Consider the following 22,839-nt stretch of genomic DNA (forward strand, 5'->3'; position numbering starts at 1 on the left):
TGTTTTAAAATTTACACTCACTGTAATAAATCAGCTACACTATTATTAATCATGAGCTCCATGTGCATTTTGCTTGGATTCTACAACTTACTGATTTTACTATTTTTTTCTTTGGTTTAATTGGTTACATATAAATAAAATAATATAAATTCATATAGAATTTTTTATGATAAACATGTTAAAAAACCTAATTGCTGTTTACTGAAAAAAACTAGGCACAAACATGAAAAAGGTATACCTGTATGTAGTCTGTCATGGAACTCTTCTGGAGGAAAAAACTTATCATTCTGCGATACTGAGGTATTTTTTGCATCCTTAAATATTTAAATAACTGGATTATTTGTAAATTCAACTCAGTTATTATTTTAATGATATGTATATCATATTACCAACTATATGTACATTATGTTTATATATATATATATACAGTGGATTCCGGTTATTTGGGCAGCTGGGTTAATCGGGGCAGCTGTTTATTTGGGACAAATCTTAAAAACCAGAACCCAATCGAGAAAATAGGCAGGGTTTACTTTGCTTAATTGGGACAAAATGCTGTTTGATTGGGGCAGGAGACCGCAGCACTGGAGATTACCCTATGATTGTCTCCGACCGTACCACATAGTTTGGTCGGATTTCTGGAGGTCACAATCATAAAACAATTAGCAGTCACCTGTTTATTGGGCTTTTCTGTTAGTGCAATCTATCATAAACAGATAGTAAACTCGATCTTATTGAATTTGCAATAATACTGACAGCTGGAATTCTGTGGGTTATTATGGTAAAATGTGTTTACACTTCCATGGAATCTTCAATCATATAAAAAAAATAATTTTCAGAATCTTATCTTCATTCCTATTTTTAAAGCTTTGTAACTCGTTACTTCGTTCCCACTTGCGCATATTGTGTTACTTGCAATTTGTGTGTGCTGTGTTTTTTGTTATTGATTGCTTATCTTTTTACTGTTTTAAATTTTAACCCCCACCCACAAATGTCGGTGAACAGAAATGTCAACTATTTTAGTTAGTATGTACATATTACAGTACGTATTAATTATTCCGATTATCACGTATATTCTTCCGAATTTCACGTATCATTTAATTTTTTAATTGATAAGGTAATAAAGGGTAAATTTGTGCTTAATATATCTTTACTTTTATAGCCTGTGGATAATATTCCTCCTGTTTTCGTTAATTAGAATCATTGTTTAATAGAATTAAAATTCAATTCACAAACATGATCACAATGACCGGCGCTTACTGCACATCGTATAGTGAATGGTACTTTGCTATGGTGAGTTCGTCGTAACGTGATTTAATTGTAAAGGAGGGAAGGGTACATTGTATTTTTAACTATTTACGTGAAACTTTGGATAATTGGGGCAGCTGCTTAATCGGGCCAAAATGCACTAGTCCCGACGTGTCCCAAATAACCGGAATCGACTGTATATATATATATACAGGTTGTTTCAGTTAAACGTTTCAGAACTTCTAAGAGGGGTAGGGTACATCCTGACAACTCGAAATCATATAGCAATGTGGGGTCGGAAATGCTTTCCTGAAGCGGTGTTGTACACACAAGTACCATAAAAAGAAAAGAGACCGTAAGTGAGAAATCGTTTTAATAATACATGAAAAGAAGCAAAAGGTACATGGATTAAAGTAAGTGTTCGAAGTTTCTTCCACGGGCTACAATGCACGCCTCACATCTCCGACGCATGGACATCCGAACATTCTGGAATACTCCAGGCGAATTTCGAATTTCTTCGGCAGCTACTGCGATTCTTGCAACCAGCTCCTCAGCATTGTCAACAGGGGTGTCATAAACTAGCGATTTCATATGACCCCAGAAATAAAAATCAAGACATGATAGGTCGGGTGACCGAGCAGGCCAACGCACGGGACCACCACGTCCGATCCACTGTTGACCAAATGTGACATCCAGGTAGTTACGAACATCTCCGCTATAATGGGCAGGGGCTCCATCGTGTTGGAACCACATTGTCTGTTGCGTCGATGCAGAAATCTGTTCATCTCTCAAAAGTTGTGGCAATACTTGCTGCAGAAAGATCAAGTAGATAGGTCCGGTTAGACGACACGGTAACAGGTAAGGTCCGATGAGGTGATCTCCCATAATACCGGCCCATACATTGACCGAAAATCGAATCTGTGCTGCACGACGTCGCACGACGACTTCTGTGTACAATACCGCTTCAGGAAAGCATTTCCGACCCCACATTGCTATATGATTTCGAGTTGTCAGGATGTACCCTACCCCTCTTAGAAGTTCTGAAACGTTTAACTGAAACACCCTGTATATATCCCTCAACATGAATTGTTGTGGAGGCTTCCATCCTGCAGTGGATTGATAATGGCTGCTGCTTACCTTTTATATATTTTAAAAACTTTACTCTTTTAAAGCAAACAGGTGAACTCGTACTGTTTTTAGGTGCTGATTCCTAATCTGTTTTTGATTTTGCACTGTTTCACAAATTCTTGTACAAAAGGGAAAAATAAAAATATACTGTCTATAGAAAGAGAGAGAGAAGGAAAAAAACTAAAAGAAAAGAAAAAAAGAAAAGAAAGACTTTCACCCATTTCTAAGCCCTAAAGTACAATATTAATAACAAATGTTAAGGTACTTGGATACTCAGTCATTTCACTAAATCAGTTCATTTAGTGGTTGAACACAGCATTTTTGTTCCTGGATGAATTTGTGATTTTTTGGAACTCTTTGCTCACCATGCAGCTTCATTCTGTTTACTATGGTATCTCTTTTCCATTTTCTTGGAGAAACATTTCACCTTGCTCTTCATTTATTGTACTAAGGTTCTCTGGAAAGTGTGTCAGGTGGCTGTACATAAAATAAACCTTCACACACATGCTGCAATCTAGTTTTTTGAAACCTGTAAGCACATTCTTGACAATCTCCTTATAGTCTTTTCATTTATAATTTCCTTAAAAGAATTTCATGACACATTTGAATGATAACTAAGCCTCCATTTCTTTCTGGGACATATGAGAATATACAGAAAATAGTCTCTCTCTATGGTTAAAAGTTATTTTCATTTGGCCCAGTTTTATATGTTGTCGGGAGGCGGAGGCAAAAACAGTTTGCTCAAAGAGAGAATTGGCTGATTGACGACATTTTTTCTTATGGTGATCATAGTTTGCTCTGCTCTCCCATTTGTAGAGAAAGCAAGGGAATATTTTGTAACCCTGTAGTTGTCTTAGATTGTGTCAATTTGAAGATTGACTCTAATTTGAAGGTGCTTACCTTCAAATTGACAAAATTTGAAGTATTCATCATCTGATCACAATATTTTATAATATTTTATGTTGGGATATCAGAGATATTCCAACATAAAATATATAGTTGGGATATCAGAGATGTATTGTCACACAGATATAAGCAGTGCAGAATTGGAATGTGGGGAGTACAATGTGTACAGGAAGGATAGACAGGACAGGAAGGCAGGAGGGGTTATGCTGTTAGTTAAGAAACACATTAAATCTAATGAAATGCATCCAGTTGATGTTGGTGGACAATGCAGTGTTGAGTCTGTATGGTGTTACATAAGCACTGAAAAGGAAAAATGAGAGTAGGTGTGTGTTATAGGCCTAATGAATCTGATGAGTTTATAATGAGCAATTGTGCAGAGAAATAGAGTGGGCCAGTAAATCAGAATGTCTTATAATGGGGAATTTTAACTTTCCACATATCAACTGGAACTTGTGGGTTGGTCACTCGCACACTAGCAAGACTTTTGTGGATTTATTGGATGACATGTTTTCTACAGCAACATGTTCAAGAGGCAACCAGAGGGAATAATACTGTTGATCTGATTATCAGCAGTGATTATTTATGCATTAAGAATTTGCAGATAAAGGAACCACTGGGTGACAGTGATCACAATGTACTGATGTGGGAATTACTTAAAGATGTAACTACCATCAAGGCTAAAGGGAAGGACTTTTGCTATCGTAAAGGTGAGTACAGTGGTCTCAGACAGTTTTTAAATTCTGTACAGTGGGATCAAATGATGTTACCAACATTGAATTCTAAATGGGAAGCCTTCAGGAACTCAATTTTGGAGACTACTGGGCTTTTCATTCCAGCTAAGAAATACTGTTCAAGGTTTAGGCCTAAATGGATGTCAGATGAATTAATGAGGCTCGTGGCAGAGAAGAAGAATGTATGGGATGCATATAAAGTACCAGGTGACACAGAAGCCTATGGAAGGTATAAACTAGTCTGTAATCAAGTCACAAAGGAGGTTAGGCAGATTACGAGAAATCTTTGTCAAAGGATGTAAAGAAAAACAGCAAAGAGTACTTTACTTATATAAACTCTAGAAGGAAGGGGATGAATCAGATTGGTCCACTTGATATCGATGGGTCAACTGTTGATGATCCTGCTCAGGTGGCTAACAAACTAAATGAATATTTTACATCGACATTCACACATGAGGTGTTATTCAGCGAGGGGAATGCCAGAGGTGTATTCAACTCTGGCAGTAAGCTAGAGAATCTTGTAATAACTGAGAGTAAAGTGGAGGAGAAATTGTTGAAGATAAACACAAGAAAGGCACCTGGGGTGGATGGGATCTATCCAGTTATATTAAAGGAGGCAGCAAAGGAAGTAAGCAAACCCTTAGCCATAATTATAAGAGCTTCCTTGGACTCAGGGGAGGTACCCACAGACTGGAGATGTGCAAATGTGACCCCAATTCACAAAGGAGGATCAAAGGCTGACACAAGTAATTATAGACCTGTGAGTTTAACTTCTGTTCCAGGAAAATTAATGGAGGCACTGGTTAAAGAAGTACTGCAGGATCATCTAGACAAGACTTCAGTTATAGCTCGGACACAGCATGGTTTTGTTAAGGGGAAGTCTTGCCTGACCAATTTGACTGGATACTATGATGCAGTCACAAAAGAACTGGATGCAGGGAATAACTTTGATATTATATACTTGGATCTTAGAAAGGCTTTTGATACTGTTGCACATGGAAGACTGCTGCACAAATGGGAGCAGTGTGGCATTGGAGGTAAATTGCTGCTATGGTAAAGGGGTGGTTGAGGGGGAGAAGACAGAGAGTGGTAATCAATGGACACTGCTCATCATGGACTAATATTATTAGTGGAGTCCCTCAGGGTTCAGTGTTGGGTCCATTATTGTTTTCTGTATTTATAAATGATATTGATGATGGTATACCAAGCTTAATGTCCAAGTTTGCAGATGATACGAAGGTTGGCAGGGTTGTCAAGGACACTACTGACACTATGCTGCTGCAACAGTATCTGGAAAGGTTGAGCAGATGGCCTGAGAGGTGGCAAATTAAGTTTAACATTGACAAATGTAAAGTACTACATATGGGAAACAGCAACCCCAGAGGAACGTATAAACTCTGTGGTACTACACTGACAGTGGTAGAGAATGAAAGGGATCTGGGGGTGGTTGTGCAGGCAGATATGAAGTTCTCTGAGCAGTGTAGACGGGCTGCAAGAGTAGCTCATGGTGTATTGTCGATGATATACAGGAATTTTTCTAGCAGGGATAAGGAGGTGATTATTCCCTTGTATAAGGCAATGGTCAGACCGCACCTAGAGTACTGTATACAGGTCTGGAGGCCTCATTTCAAGAAGGATGTAGAGCTGCTGGAACGAGTACAGAGAAGGGCAACAAGATTAGTGAATGGAACAAAGGGGCGTCTTACGAAGAAAGGCTTAAGTTTTGCAAATTACAGTGTCTGGAGACTAGGCACCAGCGAGGTGATCTGATAGAGGTGTATAAAGCCTTGAATGGTTTGAGCATGCTCAATGCTGATGGGATTCTTTCTCTCGCTCAGAATAATCACCTGAGAGGGCATAAATTCAAATTGAGAAAAGACAGATGTAGGATAGACGTGAGGAAATTTGCCTTTAGCCAGCGGGTGGTTGGTTGGTGGAACAGATTTCCATCCCTTGTCGTGGAAGTTGATAGCCTAAATAAGTTTAAGGCTCAGCTGGACAGGTATTTCGAACGAACAGAGGGGGGCGAAGTGGAAGTGGTTTTTTTTTTGGCTGATGCTGCATAAGCTTGCTTTCTTGCATCGGGTGCCTCTGGTAATGCTAATTGCCCCTTGGTTTGTGAATGTAAAGGTGAAAGAGTGTGTGCCTGAATGAGTGAATGATCGAGGATTAAAAAAAAAAAAAAGTAAAGTGCAGCCATTATCAACCCACTGCAGGGTGGAAGCCTCCTCAACAATTCATGCTGAGGGAAATGGACCATAATCTGCCACGCTGGTCCAGTGCGGGTTGGCAGATCGACCGTATTCAACAGTCAGGGGCTTGAACCCCGGTCTACTCAAAGAGCGCGTGCTACTGCACTCCCGCTCCTGCCCACTCGGCTACGGATAGAGTGTGTTAAATGTATAAATGATGAAGGGAGAATGTAAAAGTATGACAGCAAGTTTATGTTTAATTTTTAGTATTAATGTAATTGTTATATAAATGTGTGTGTGTGTGTGTGTGTGTGTGTGTGTGTGTGTGTGTGTGTGTGTGTGTGTGTGTGTGTGTGTGTGAGACAGTGCAAGACTAGTGTCTGGTGAGGACTCCATACCATAGATATCCCTTTTCTTATGTTCTTGCATTCCTACCACTTTGGGTGGCCATTTTCTCCTGATTGCTCCATTTCTCCATCACCCTCTTTCACTCAGACCAGGATGGGCTTCCTGTCCCAGGGAACACTTTGCTACAGTCCCCCCCTTTTTGCCCTTTTATCTCACATCCTTTGCTACAGCTCCCCTCTTTTCTCTTCCCCTTTTATCCCACTTCTGTCTATCCCCCCCTGTTTCCTTTCCAATAAAATTTTATTTTTTATCATTATTTTACTGGGCTCTTCCTGGAAGCTTAATAGCTCTGGTGAGGCTAACCCCAGGGTTAGCCTCACCAGAGCTGTTATCTCCTATTGTCCTGACCTGCCTCCCCAGGGTGGTGACGAAAACTGGTGGTTCTCCACTGCTATTAGCTTCCACAACAAAAGATGGAAGCCTATTCCACCAATCAACTACCCGCTGGCTAAAGGCAAATTTCCACACATCTATTCTACAACTATCTGTCCTCAATTTGAAATTGCGCCCCTTCAGTCTGAGCAAGAGGAAGAATCCCACCAGCATTCAGCTTGCTCAAAACCTTTCAAAGCCTTATAGACCTCAATCAGATCACCTTGCAGGTGCCTACTCTCCAGGCACTGCAATTTGCAGAACTTGAGCCTTTCTTGGTAAGAGCAGCGCTTTGTTCCGCACACCAGTCTTGTTGCCCTTCTTTGTACTCATTCTAGCAACTCTACATCCTTCCAAAAATGAGGCCTCCAGACCTGTACACAGTACTCTAGGTTTGGCCTGACCATTGCCTTTTATAACAGGATTATCACTTCCATGTCCCTGCAGCACACGCTTCTTGATTAGACCGGGGTTCGAGCCCGTGACCACCAAATACGGAGGATGCGGAAAGGTCAGGGAATGACCACCGCATATTCACGGAGCAATATGGCCTTAGTTGCTAATGCTCCTAAAAACCAAATAACAAATAACAATCCCTGTCCCTGCAGCAAAATGCCTATATATCATTGACAAGACCGTGACCTGCCCTGGCAGCCCATCTGCACTGCTCAGCGAACTTCACATTTGGCTGCACAATTACCCCCAGTTCTTTTTCACTTTCCACTTCCCTGAGTGTTGTATCACCCAGTTGGTACATTTCTCTTCTGTTATCGCTACCCATATGCAGTACTTTGCATTTGTCAATGTTAAAACTTCAGTTGCCACTTCTCAGCCCATTTTCCCAACTTTATCTAGATCCAGTTGGAGTAGCATACTGTCTTTACTGTCATTAACAACCCTGCCAACCTTTGTACCATCTGCAAACTTGGACATCAAACCTGATATACCTTCATCAATATCATTGATAAATATACAAAACAACAATGGGCCCAACACTGAACCCTGCGGAACTCCACCAATAACATTTGTCCATGAAGAGCAGTTGTTGTTGTTATTTGGTTTTTAGGAGCATTAGCAACTAAGGCCATATTGCTCCGGGGATATGCGGTGGTCATTCCCTGACCTTTCCGCATCCTCCGTATTTGGTGGTCACGGGCTGGAACCCCGGTCTAATCAAGAAGCATGTGCTATGCACTGCTGCTCCTGCCCATCTGGCTACGGAGGCACCAACCATGAAGAACCTCCTTTGATCACCACTCTGTCTTCTCCCACTCAACAGTCCCTTTATCCATTGTAGCAACTTACCCTTAATGCCATATCTCTCCAATGTGTACAGCAGTCTTCCATGTGCAACAGTATCAAAAGCTTTCCTGAAATCCAAGTATATGATATCAAAATTATTTTTGGCATTCAGTTCCTTTGTGACCACATCGTAATATCCAATCAAATTGGTCAGACAAGACCTCCTTTTAACAAACCTATGCAGTCTTCTCTAGATGATTCTACAATGCTTCTTTAACCAGTGATTCCATTTCTTTCCCTGGAACATAGGTTAAACTAATAGGTCTGTAGTTATTTTTGTCACCCTTTGAATCCCCATTGTTGAATTGGTGATACATTTGCACACCTCCAGTCCATGGGGACACTCCTGAGTCCAAGGAAGCTCTCATAATTATGGCTAAGGGTTTTCTTGCTTACTTCCTTTGCTACCACCTTTAATATAACTGGATAGATCTCATCCACCCCAGGTGCTTTCCTTATGTTTAACTGCAATAATTTCTCCTCCACTTTGCTCTCAGTTATTACAAAATCACTTAGCTCCCTGTTAGCATTTGATAAACTTCTGGCACTCACCTCATTGAATGACTCCTCATTTGTGAATGTAAATGCAAATACTCAATCAGTTTGTCAGCTACCTGAGCATAAATATTCAATAGTCAATCTATCTATGTTCCAATCTGATTCATCTATTTCCTTCTAGAATTTACTTAAGTAAAGTACTCTTTGCTGTTTTTCTTTACGTCCTTTGACAAAGATTTCTCGTAATCTGCCTTCGCCTGCCTAACCTCCTTTGTGACTTAATTACAGACTAGTTTATACCTGCCATAGGCTTCTGTGTCACCTGGTACTTTATATGCATCCCATACATTCTTCTTCTCTGCCATGAGCCTCATTAATTCATCTGACATCCATTTGATCCCACTGTACAGAATTTACAAACTGTCTGAGACCACTGTACTCACCTTTACGAAAGCAATAACCCTTCCCTTTACCCCTAATGATAGTTACCTCTTTGAGTAAATCCCACTTGAGCACATTGTGATCACTGCCACATAGTGGTTTATTTATCTGTAGATTCTTAATGCATGAAGAATCACTACTGATAATCAAATCAAGAGTATTACTCCCTCTAGTTGCCTCCCGAACATGCTGATGTAGAAAACAATCATCCAATAAATCCACAAAAGCCTTGCTAGTGTGTGAGTGACCAGCCCCCAAATTCCAGTCACTATCTGGGAAAACAAAATCCCCCATTATAAGACACTCTGATTTACTGGCCCACTCTATTTCCCTTTACAGTTTCTTATAATATCAGAGTCATTAGGCCTATAGCACACTCCTACTCTCAATTTTGATCTCCCAATGCTAATGTCACACCAAACTGACTCGACACTGCACTGTCCAGCGATGTCGACTGGCTTCACTTCCTTGGATTTTATGTGTTTCTTAACTAATTGCATAACCCCTCCTCCCTCCCTTCCTATCCAGTCTATCCTTTCTGTAGACGTTGTACTCCCCAGATTCCAGTTCTGCATTCCTTATATCTGTGTGACACCACATCTCTGATATCCCAACAATATCTGCCTTTGATGTTTTGAGCAATACCTCAAATTCATCAAATTTATTTACTAAACTCCTAGCATTGGTGTACATGCAAGTATACATACACCTGTTTCTATTCTTAGCTACCCTAACACAGCCCATGTGTTTACTTGTACTGCAATGACTCTGAGCCGTCTCTGAAATATCCTGCATCTTGTTTTTCGGTCTTCTGCTCATTCCAATAGAAGCAGTGCAAGAATCTCTTTCACCTCTTCACACAGCCCATTTCACTCAGACTTAAGTCATTTGCTCAACAATGCACTCGCACTCATCCTTTACTTTCATACAACTAATTTTACTCAATATCCATATTTACTCTTTCGGCATTCATCCTTTCTCACACATTCATCCACAGAGTCATATGTTTTTATTCATTCACCCTTCGTAACATTTCCTTTCATACTCACACCTTTACTGTGTGAGTAAAGGTGTGAGTATGTGAGTGCTTCCTGTGTTTTCCATCAGACAGGTAACCCTTGCTACAGTCAATGCCCATCTATTTAAAGTTCTTGCTGCGAATGTTGTCAAGTTAGGGAATTCAGTCTATTTTGGTTAGATGTGTGTTAATGATGGGGGTGGGGCAATACCAACCTGCCTTTATTCCCATCAGTCACATATGATTATTTTCCTAATGTAAAACTGTCATAAAGTCCAGATGTACACTGATGGATGGATAACTTAGTCTATCATGTTAACAGCAGTTGTCTCATATGTCACTGTTTTCTTTTCAGTAGACTGCAGTGTTTATACTGTAGAATTATATGCTAGCATTTAAACATTAGCATTAATAGAGGCATATGATGCAAGAAAGCAAGTTTATATACCATCGACAACAAAAAAAAAAAAAAAAAAAAAAAATCCTTCCCATTTCACCCATCCATTCACTCCAAACACTTGTCTAGTTCTGCCTTGAACATATTTAAGTTGTCGACCTCCTCTGCGACAGATGAAAGTTTGTACCAACTATCAACCACCTGCTGGCTAAAGGCAGATTTCTTCACATCTATTCTACAATTGTCTTTCCTAAATTTGAATTTGTCCCATCAGCATTGAGCTTGCTCAGACCATTCAAGGCCTTATACACCTCAATTGGATCACCTCGCAGAACATAAGCCTTTCTTGTTAACAGCAACCCTTGTTCCATTCACCAATCTCGTTGTCCTTCTTTGTACTTGTTCCAGCAGCTCTGCATCGTTCCTAAAATGTGAGGCCTCCAGACCTGTATGCGGTACTCAATGTATGGCCTGACCATTGCCTTCTACAAGAGGACAATCACCTCTTTATCCCTGCTAGTAAACTTGTATATCACTGACAAAACACCATGAGCTACTCTTGCAGCCTCTCTGCACTGCTCAGAAAACTTCATATCTGACTGCACAATTACCGTCAGGTCCTTTTCATTCTCCACTACCCTGAGTGTAGTACTACACAGTTGGCATGTTACTCTTGGGTTACTGCTACCCATATGCAGTACTTACATTAGTCAATATTAAACTTCAGTTGCCACCTCTCAGCCCAGCCCATCTGCTCAAGTTTTCTAGATCCTGTTGCAGTAGTGTACTGTCATTACTGTCATTAACAACCCAACCTTTGTATCGTCTACAAACTTGGACATTCCTGATATACCTTCATCAATATCATTGATAAATACAGAAAACAACATGGAGCCCAACACCAAAGCCTGGGGGTACTCTGCTAATAACGTTAGTCCACGAAGAGCGGTATTCATTGATTTTCACTCAACTATCCCCTTATCCATAGCAGCAACTTGCACAATGCCATACTGCTCCAATTTGTATCGTAATCTTCCATGTTCAACTGTATCAAAAGCTTTCCTAAAATCCAAGTATATGATATCAAAATTAATTTTTGCATCCAGTTCCTTTGTGACCACATCATAGAGTCCAATCAGATTTGTCAGACAAGTCTTAACAAACCCATGCTGTGTCTGAAATATAACTGCAGTCTTGCCTAGATGATCGTGCACTGCTTCTGTAATGAGTGACTATTATTTTCCCTGGAACAGAAGTTAAACTAACAGGTCTGTAATATCTTGTGTCACCCTTTGTGAATTGGTGACACGTTTGCACATCTCCAGTCCATTGGGACCTCCTCTGAGTTCAAGGAGGGTTTCGTAATTATGGCTAAGGGTTTCTTACTTCCTTTTCTGCCTCCTTTAATATAACTGGATAGATCCCATCCACCCCAGGTGCATTTCTTATGTTCAACTTCAAGAATTTCTCCTCCACTTTGCTGTCAGTTATTACACAGTCATTTAGCTCCCTACTAGAGTTTGATAAGTTTCTGGCCTCAACTTTCCTACAGAATTGCTCATGTGTGAATGTAGATGCAAAATACTCGTTCAGTTTGTTAGCTATCTCTATAGGATCATGAATAGTCGAACCATCGATATCAAGTGGACCAATCTGATTCATCCCTTTCATTCTAGAGTTTATATAAGTAAAGAAGTCCTTGCTATTTTTCTTAAAATCCTTTGCCAAAGATTTCTTGTAATCTGCCTTCACTTGCCTAACCTTTGACTTGATTACAAACAAGCTTATATCTACCATTGTCTGTCACCTGATATCCCACAGATCTTAATATATTGATTATTTAAGTACAATATCAACCTTGCAAAATTATATGATTATTTCACAATACATTGTGAAGCAAATATGATTCTAATTGAGGCAATTAAGTACAACAAACCAAGCTGACACTTTTTGCTGGTTCCTGGAACATGCTGGCATTCCAAAGAATGAGTTAGCAGATGAACTGGTCAAAAACCCAAGAAACTTGACTGCAGTTGAATGTCTAGTAGAATATAAATTGATAATAGAAAGAACTTTGAGAATAAAATGGTTTCAAATCTGGCAAACAGAAACTAATATAACAATCTATTAAAGCAAAGCTGAGACCACAACCTTGGCTTTCTGGATTCAGACAAAATTAACAGAAAGAAGTAATTTTATTCAGGACACATATTGGTCATATGCATTTGACGTACCTGCTTCAGTTAAAAGGAAATAATCCATCTCAGTGCCCATTATTGTTGTAAGCAACTTACAGTGCAGCACATTCTTGTTGACTGCAGTCATGACAGCAGCCAAACAATGGCTTTTCACCCAACTTATATCAGTCATTGATACCATCACAGATAATAAGAAACAATGCAAATCTAGCTGACTTTTTCAGGGATCTAAAATAAATCCATTTAGGTTTTTTTGGCAAGTTTTGCTATTTTTTTGATATTAGTTAATATATTAAATTGTGTTCAATAAATACTTTAATAGGCTCTGTCATATTCATTAGCTTATTTGTAATTTCACTAGTGATTTTGTAAGTTCAACTTAATACAGTGAAACTTCCCTTTAACGGACAGCCATGGGGAACGAAAATGTGTCCGTTAGAGAGAAGTGTCATCTAACAAGAAGTCTGAGGGAGAAAAAAAAAAAAGAAAGAAAGAAAAATCGCTAAACGTTTAATGTAAAATTAAATTAAATTATATACAGATTTTGCACAATATTTTTGTAAATAATATACATACAATTGTGCTATGCATATTATGACTTTATCTTAAGAAAAATACATACAGTAATCACTTATTTATTTTCTTCTGCACCTTCTTCCGGCTGATAATTTTGTTGTCAACATTTGTTTGGAGTGAAGAAACCATCGAAGGTTCTTCAGTATCTTCTTCAGCGGCGAAAAACATTTTTAAACGATTGATTTGTATGAGCGCTTCTTCTATTTTCATCGGTGGTTCGTCATTAATATGTTCTTCGACAGAATGACCTCCTTCCATTTCTTCATCCTCATGAGGAACTTCTTGAAAAATATCGATCATAATGTCGTTGATATCTAGAGCACCATCTTCTGTAGTGAGGTTCCAGTCTATATCTTTGTAGCTAGGGTCACTTGTAGCAGAAGTATCGTACATTATCAATAGATGTTGAAGTTCTTTTCTTCTTGGTGCTCCACATTGCTGTTCATAACTTCAATTTTTGCGTTTGAGAAGCCAGACTTTACAAAACAGTTCACGACAGTTTGTTTTCTAATTGCGTTTACTGAAGAGGAAATCCATTGAATCGCATCTAGGATGCTGATTTTCTTTGCAAGGTCACTCGCACATGTTACATCGTTCATGTTTGCAATGAGATGTCTTAAAACACGTTCTCTGTAGTGAAGTTTAAAATTTTTTATTAACCTTGATCCAAGGGTTGACACTCTGCAGATGTGTTTGGTGGCAGAAAAATGATTTGAATGTTGGACAATTCAATGTGCGGGTGAGATGCAGCATTATCCATGAAAAGAATAATTTTTCTGTTTTGACGAATCATGTTTTGGTTAAAGTGACTTATCCATTCGCTCATGATATCTCGTGTCATCCACGCTTTTTTATTAGACTTCCAGTCAACATCCAAAAGATTCAACTTTATGCCCTTGAAACAACGAGGATTTTGTGAGTTTTCTATAACAAGAGGTTGTTCAAAGTCTCCCAGCATATTTGTACACAATAGTACAGTCAAGCGTTCCTTAGAAATTTTTCCGCCCTGGCACTTTTCGTTTTTTAGACTCATTGTTTTTTCAGGAAGAGCTTTAAAAAACAACCCTGTTTCGTCACAGTTGTAAATATCCTTAGCTTCAAAATCACGACATAAATCTTCCAATTTGACGGTCCACTCTGTTACAACCCCAGTATCAACAGATCCACCTTCACCACTTACGGTTTTCCAAGAAATTTTATGCCGAGTTTTGAACTTGTCTAGCCATCCCACTTTGAACGCTTTGAACTCATTTACTCCCATAGATTTCGCAACCTCCAAAGCCTTTTCCCTAATAATAGGCCCATTAATGGGAATTTTTTTAGCACGTGCGCGAGAAATTTGAAGTCCAACAGTTTTCGGGAATGATTTTTGAACCTGATCATTTCCGTGTTGCCAAAATTGTTTGAGCAGTTCATTTTTTTTCTTTAGGATGTCGCTTACCTGCGTCTTCCTGATTTTGAATTTTGCAGCGAGATTGCGAACACTATTTTTTTGCCGATCATACGCATTAATGAGTTCGACTTTATCTTTTAAAGTTAAATGTTTACGAGAAGCCATTGTGCACTTCACAAGACACTGAACAAAACTAAAACTGAAAAGACGAAAGGTCGACCATATTCTTCCCCCCCTGCACACACCGAATTCATCAGAAGTTTAACACGTGCCTTAAAATTCTTGAAAAAGGGTTTAGAACCGCGAAGTAAACCTTGATAAAATTCAGAGAATCAGAAATAGAAAATAAACACACGATTGAGGCAATACGTGGAAGAAAAGTTCCTAGAAAAAGGGCCGTGAGCTCGCCCGCTGTCCGTTATGGGGAGATCAAATTAAGTGCTAATCTAAACGAAACAGTGCAGATTGCCTGTCCGCGTCTGTTACAGAGAATGTCCGCTAGACAGAAGCTTCAAACACGTTAAAACCAATGGAGGTGAGTTGGCGAATTTGAAAATGTCCGTTGTAGAGAGATGTCCGTTAACGAGAGGTGTCCGTTAGGAGAAGTTTCACTGTATTAGAAGTCTTTTGTGTTAGTGATTTGGTATGATGGAATTAGTAGTGTAGTGCATAGTTGTGGAATTGTAGCATTTTAATTGCCATCAATAAGTAGCTCAGAGATTCTTTGGCACATTGTTTTTTTAGCTATGAAATTTTTATTTCTAGTATGGATGTAACTAATTTAAAACTCTACGGATGTAACAAGTAATACATATAATGTAATATGTATTATTGCACTTTTGTATGTATTAATTTACTGTAGTACTCTCAGGTTAAATTAACACCAAAATTAAGTCTCAGACTAGAACTGCAAAGAAACATGCTCACAGTACAGGAGTGCTGTTGAAGAGGTGAAGTGTTGAAGGTCTGTTCATTTACAGATTACAGCCTTGTGTATGTGATGTTTAATCACTACCTGGAATGGGACATGATAAAGCCAATGGGGATTGTGTGTGTGTATATGTTCAGTGCAAAGAGTATGGGTAAATTGGGAACGAACTCAGCATTCTGATGGGTGGTTATGAAATCTTGAAGAACAAGGTGTATGCTCTCCAAGGAATTAAAATGGGTGCTGGCCCATCAAGCTCTCAGCACCTAACTCATTGGCAGCACCCTCACTTCTGCATCAGGCAACACAGCAACAATACCCAAGGCAGAATGTGCTGGTCCCACAGGAGATATTGTCAGTGATGCTGTTGTCAGGGAAATGGAAAATAGATTGTGCAAAAAGGATAGGAGGAATAGGCCTAGGGTATGTCTGCCAGGTGCAAAAGTAAATGACGTAGAGCAGATATCTTTTGACGGCATGAATGGTGATATTATTGTAACACGTTGACTCTAATGGTGTTAAGAGTAGGAGATCTGAGGACTTACTTAACAAGTACAGGGCAGTGTTGGGAAAAAGTTGCAAGTTAGGATTAAATCTGAAAGTGTCTACATTCTGACCAGACACAATAGTAGGAATACATATTCAGAGCCTTGTCAATCAATTTGGCCCTGGAGAGACTGTGCAAAGCTCATGGGGTAGAATATTTCTCATCTGGTCTGTGCTTGTTAACAGGAGAGACTGCTTCTACGGGGATGGGATATGCTTAAATAGAAAGGGTGCAAGAATATTTGCTGATGCTATTGAGGCACTGTTAGGCAGATCTGAAAACTGCTAGCTTGGGAGGGAGGATACACAGACTTAGATTTAACAAGAGTTCAGATAGAGGTGAAAGTGATTCTTGCACTGCTCATATTGGAACTTTCAGAAGCCTGGAAAGAAAAGTGTCATGAATTTCAAGCACAGCCGTGGGCCATCATGGAAAAAATAAAGAGAGTAGAAACCGGATAAGAAGTTAAGGTTTAGAACTTCTTAGAATGCAAAATTACCTAAGGGTATGAACATTTAACTACACAAATGAAAAAGATACACATACATAAGTTAAAGATCATTTTTAAGTACTATTTCAGAATTTATAAAAATTTCACTCTGCCTATGGGAAACATTTTTAAACTGAGTATTTCTAATTGCTTAACATTCTGTTCATTAAACTACTTACAAAATACTCATTGCCAAATTGGAAGGATGAGCTCCTTTGGAGTTCCACCATACCTTTAAAAGGTCTCAATTACAGTAATACACAGCAACAATCCACTAAGTAATTCAGAACTTAACAGCAAATGCATCACTGGGCTTCACGTGGCTGACACTATCCAATTATGGATATCAATTAAAACAATTGCAATATGTCACTTCCATTATATCAAAATGTTTATACTAAAAAGGTTTTAGGGCTTTGAAAGCCTCAGACCAAGGAAAATTCACTGAACGAACAATTTAGTGCCAAGCATCATTTTAGTTCATGGTAAATCACCAAAGTAGGTGAAATGGCATCATTTTTGTAATATCTCATATTGTGAATGCCCTCACAATGAGTTGCCCTGATATTGAACTACCTCAAATAAGCAGTGCTTCGACAGTAGATTCTCGAATAGGCAACACTTTGCTAGTGGATTCTTGGTGCATACCACCACCACCACCACCACCACCTGGTGGTGGTATCCACCAAGAATAGGTAACATTAGTCTTATCCCTTGGCAAACCGTTGCTTATTGGAGGTAGCACAATATCAGAGCAACTCGTTGTGAAGGCATTCACAATATGAGATACACATATCAAAAAGATGCTGTTTCACCTACTTTGGTGATTTACTATGAACTAAAATGATGCTTGGTACTAACTTGTTTGTTTGTTTACCAAAATGTTTATATTGTTTAATATTTTTTTAATATTAAAAATAAAGAATTTGTACATTTAAAAAACGTATTAAGCGGGAAAACGACATTATAATAATACTCTGTGTATTCTTTATCATGAACTTTTTATGCTGGAAAACCTTTTACCCTGGGAAACTTCTTACGCCGGAAAATAATACATTACAGTAGATAGAGTTGAAATAATAATAATAATAATCGCGGCATGTGATGCAAGAAAGCAAGCGTATGAGCTTATGTAGCATCAGCCACAAAAAAAAAAAAAAATTCACACAATCATTCCCTTTAAGAAACCAAACCTAGTACATGGGAAAACTTCTTATCCTGGTTCTACTGTACATGGGATGTGCTAGGGTAATTAAGAGAAAGAACAGGGGGGTAGGAACATTGTAAATAAATATGATGAATTTTAAATACTGATTAAGTCATCAAATGCAGACATTGTAGGGATGCAGAATATGAATATGGGAAGTACAATGTGTACAGAAAGGATAGACAGGGGAGAGGGTGTGGAGGGTTATGTTAAGAAGCATATTAAATCTAAGGCTAAGGCAGTGCATCCAGTCAACATTGTGGACAGTGCAATCTTGAGTGAGTTTTGTGCGACATAAGCACTGGGAAAACAAAAATGATATTAGAAGTGTATTATAGGCCTAATAACTGTTATAAGTATAACAAACATATATACTAGTGGTTTTCAACTGGGGTGCCATGTAATTTGGGTTGAAGTAACTTAAACTTATTATTTATTTATTTATTATTTTTTTTTATTTATATATTTATTTCATTATAAAAAGGTACATCCTTATCTTACCTATGCGAGTTAGGATTTTCTGTGCTTACCACTATAAAAGCTAACAAGAGGTAAAGACTACAAACGATTGAGGAAGAAATGGGAGTGTCTCTCCAGTGTACCACCTGATATCAAAAAGATCTGTGAATCACACCAGGCACAAATATCTCGTTGAAAAGTTGCGTTAAACCAAGTGTTTAAATTTTTTCCATTGTACAGCAACTTTTTAATTTTGTGGTGATCTATAATTGATTTTTATTTAGTTCCTCTATATAAAAGATAAAATTATAATATTATTTGTATTATGAATTGTAATTTTGTTTATAATTATATTATTATAATAACTATCATATAACTAATTTTTTTTTAAAAAATTAGATACATATATACAGACAGAGAAAGAGAGAATCAGATCTAACAGGCAGAAAATTGAGTAGGGGTGCCACAAAATAAAACAAATTACTTACAGTGCTATTATTAAAAAAAAAAAGGTCAAAAACCATTGATCTATATAGAGAAATGGAGTGGACTAGTAAATTAGAATGGCTTATAGTGGAAGATAATGACTGGAACTTGTGGGTTTGTCAGGCACACACTAGCAAAACATTTGTGGATTTATTCAATGAGATGTTTTCTATAGAAGCATGTTAGAGAGGCAACAAGAGGAAGCAGTATTCCTGATCTGATTATCAGCAGCAATTTTTCATGCATTCAGAATCTGCAAGTAAAAGACCCAGGTTGCACAATGTACTGATGTGAGATTTACTTAAAAATGTAATTATTGTCAACGGTAAAAGATGTGATGATGATAAAAGGTAAAGTTTCTACCTTTTACCATCATCAGTTGCTCCCACTGCATACAAATTAAGACATTGTAGTCACACTTACAAAAGCAAAAGCCCTTTTCTTTCCCTTGACGGTAATTATGTCTTTAAGTAAACCCCACATCAGTACACTGTGATCATTGCAACCTGAGTCTTTTACCTACATATTCTTAATGCATGAAAAATTGTCTTAATTTGTTTGCAGTGGGATCAACTGATGATGGTACCAACTGCCAAATCTAAATGGGAAACATTCAGCGAAGTAATCATAGAAGCTATTTGATTTTTCCTATGAACTGCTAAAAATAAATACTGTCCAAGGATTAGACCTAAATGGATGTCAGATGACTGATGGGACTTGATGCAGGGAAGAAAGGAATGAGATACTTGTACATTATTGGGTGATACAATAATGTATAGTAGATATGAACTAGACTATAATCAAGTCACAAAGGAGGTTCAGCAAGCTAAGGTAGATTACAAAAATTGTCTTGGCAAGGATTCAAACAAGAGCAGCAAAGACTTTGTTACTTGTATTAACCATTGAAGAAAGGGACTGAATCATGTTGGTCAGCTTGATGATCCTGATAGGTGGCTGACAAATGTAATAGTTATTTTGCATCTACATTCACACAGGAGGAATTCTAACAGGGAGCCAAATGATTGTAATAACTGAAAAGAAAGCGGAAGAGAGATTTTTGAAGCTAAACATAAAAAATGCTGCTATGGTGGTTGGGGGTCTATCTGTTTATATTAAGCGAAGCAACAAAAGAAGTAAGCTCCCAGGCTAAATTATGTTCCAGGGAAAATAATGGATTCACTGGCTAAAGATATAATGCAGGACCATCTAGACAGGAATGTAATTATACTGCAGTCACAGCATGGATTTGTTAAGGGGTTATCTTGTCGGACTAATCTGATTGGATATTGTGATGCAGTAACAAAGGAACAGGATGTAAAAAAAATTTTTCTATTATATACTTGGATTTCAGGAATGATTTTTATGCTGTTGAAAATAAGAGTTGTACAGATTGGAGCAGTGTGGCCTTATGTGCAAGTTACTGCTATGGATAACAGGATCGTTGAGTGGGAGAAGATACAGAGTGGTTACCAGTGTCACTGCTCTTTGTGACTAATGTTATTAGTGGTATCCACCAGGATTCGGTGCTAGGCTCATTGTTTCTGTATTTGTTAATGATATTGATGAAGGTATATTATGCTTAATGTCTAAGTTTGCTGATGATACAAAGGTTGACAGGGTGGCTAATTGACAGTTATGAAGGTAAGGTACTGGAACAAGATCTAGAAAAATTAGGGATGTGCTGAAAAATGGCAGTTGAAGCTTAATATTGAAAAATGCAAAGTACTGCCAGTGGCTAGTAGTAATCCCAGATTAATGTACCAACTGTGTGATACTAAACTCAGGATAGAGGAAAATGAAAAAGACTTGGGGATAATTGTCCAATTAGATATGAAGTTCTCTGAGTAGTATAGTTATGCTGCTAGGGCAGTTCACGGAATTTCAATAGACAAGGAGGTGATTATCCTGGTGTATAAGGCAGTTGTTAGGCTGTTTCTTGAGTACTGTACACAGGTCTGGAGGCCTCATTTTAGAAAAGTGCCTAAAAGAAGGATGTGGATCTATTGGAACTAGTGCAGAGAAAGGCAACCCAATTTGTTAGTGGAACAAAAGGGGGGTGGCCTTGCTAAGAAAGGCTTCAGTTCTGCAGCTTGTATCATCTGGAGACTAGTCCCTTTTGAGATTATCTGATTAAACCTTTGAATGGATTGAGCAAGCTGATGTCATTCTTTCTCTTGCTAAGATTACCATGTTCAATACATAATAAGGATAGTTTGTTTTTTATTTCAGTGTTTTGTTTTTTTTTTTAATTATTCAAACTAAAGCAAACTTTAGTTGAAATAGACACTGCGATTTCAAACTAGATAGATTTTTTAACATTTGTTGCCTTATATAATGTTAATACAAATATCAAGTGTTTTTTTTTTTTTTTTACTTTAATAATTTTTTTTCTAGGGACAGCTTGGTTTAATAGAAAATATTGGAATCACTCAAGGCACAGGATATGAAGTATGTATTCTAGTGTTGCCAAAATATTATAGTTTGTTTTTTTATTAAATACAGTAAACCCCCGCTATTCGCGGTCGCTGATTTAATATAAAATGAAACCTAAAAAAAATGTGAATTTTAAAGCGCCGTGAACATTTTCTGCCATAAAAAAACATAGGCATGGCTAAAATAATCTTTCCCAGTCAAAACAGTGCTCAGTGGGTGGGGGAGAGGGATGACAAAATCGCGAGCTTGGATGTTTCTCTCTAATCCTTGTGCAGTATGTGTTATGCGCTTGTCATGGAAGGTTTCGTCGTTTCCTTTTAATTTATATGCTTATAAATTGAATAAATTTATCAATTTATAAATTGATATGCTTACAAAAGTGATAAATCTACCGTTTTGCAGTGTAAAACAGACTTTTTCTAGTGTGTTAATGGAAGAAAGTGACTTTATTGTGGACAAGTTCTTTCTAACCCGTACAAAAATATGGCTACGAATAACACGGGAAATGTGAAAAGATCAAAGAAGGTGATGATATTAGCGAATAAAATTGAGTTACTAGACAAAATTTCTAATGGTGAAAGTGTCTCCTCAGTGGCAAAACATTATAAAATCAATGAGTCAACGGTACAATCAATCAAGAAATTGGAAGAAAAAATCCGCCATAGTGTCCATGAAAACGCGTAATTGCTTCAAAAATTTGCTGTGTAACTCATGATGTTAATTTGGAAAAAGCTTTAAATCTGTGGATAGAAGACCGAACTCAAAATGAAATTCCGTTAAGTTCACTCATCATTCGTGAAAAGGAAAACTTTAGCGAAACTGGTGATAGCACTGGCGGGATAAGTTTTTTAGCTAGCAAAGGCGCTGGTTTGAAAGATTTGTTTGAAATTTCTAATAAATATTACATTTAATATTAAATTGTTTCTTATTTTCATTTCGATGCCATATGCCTGCATTTCACTATGTGCTGTCTATGTACATAGTCATATTATGAAGGTACATATAATACATGCATAGACAAAATTTTAGACTAGTTTTTATTATATTTCATACTTTGGAATGGAACCCCTTTATTACTATGGGAGCCATAACTCAGTATTCGCAGCATTTCTCAGGAACGTAAACCCCCGCTATTCGCAGGGGTTTACGTTCCTGAGAAATGCATTTATATATGAAAATAATGTGTTTTCTCTATTAGAGTTGTGTGAATCACTTGCATTTTACTCAATTTTATTATGAACAAGTGGTAATATTAGTAGTTTTTACGAGTTAGTGGTTATATCTACCTCTGGATCAACAGCCTAGCCAAAACTGGGAATTGAATGATTTTATGATAACTGGAATAGAAATTATTTTTTATATTTCAAATAAAAAAGTTTTATTTGAAATATAAAATTAGGAAATGCAAGGTTATTTGGACAACAGCAGTCCTGACATAATAAATTATTTGGATATCAATAGATTGAAGATTGCTGATAATGAAA

At 37.8% G+C, this 22,839-nt stretch overlaps 1 protein-coding gene across 1 annotated transcript in view; it reads left to right on the plus strand.

The window, feature by feature from the left end:
- Ctf4 (Chromosome transmission fidelity 4) overlaps positions 1 to 22,839 on the plus strand; it is a 454,523-nt gene that overhangs the window by 169,521 nt on the left and 262,163 nt on the right. Inside the window, exons 9-10 of the mRNA XM_090376337.1 lie at positions 216 to 300; positions 21,317 to 21,370. Of these exons, the coding sequence (XP_090232463.1) occupies positions 216 to 300; positions 21,317 to 21,370 (139 nt within the window). The remainder of the gene's footprint in view (positions 1 to 215; positions 301 to 21,316; positions 21,371 to 22,839) is intronic.

Source organism: Mastigoproctus giganteus, chromosome 6 (genome assembly GCF_048544385.1).
Source record: "Mastigoproctus giganteus isolate SK-2022 chromosome 6, ASM4854438v1, whole genome shotgun sequence".
Lineage (NCBI taxonomy): Eukaryota > Metazoa > Arthropoda > Arachnida > Uropygi > Thelyphonidae > Mastigoproctus > Mastigoproctus giganteus.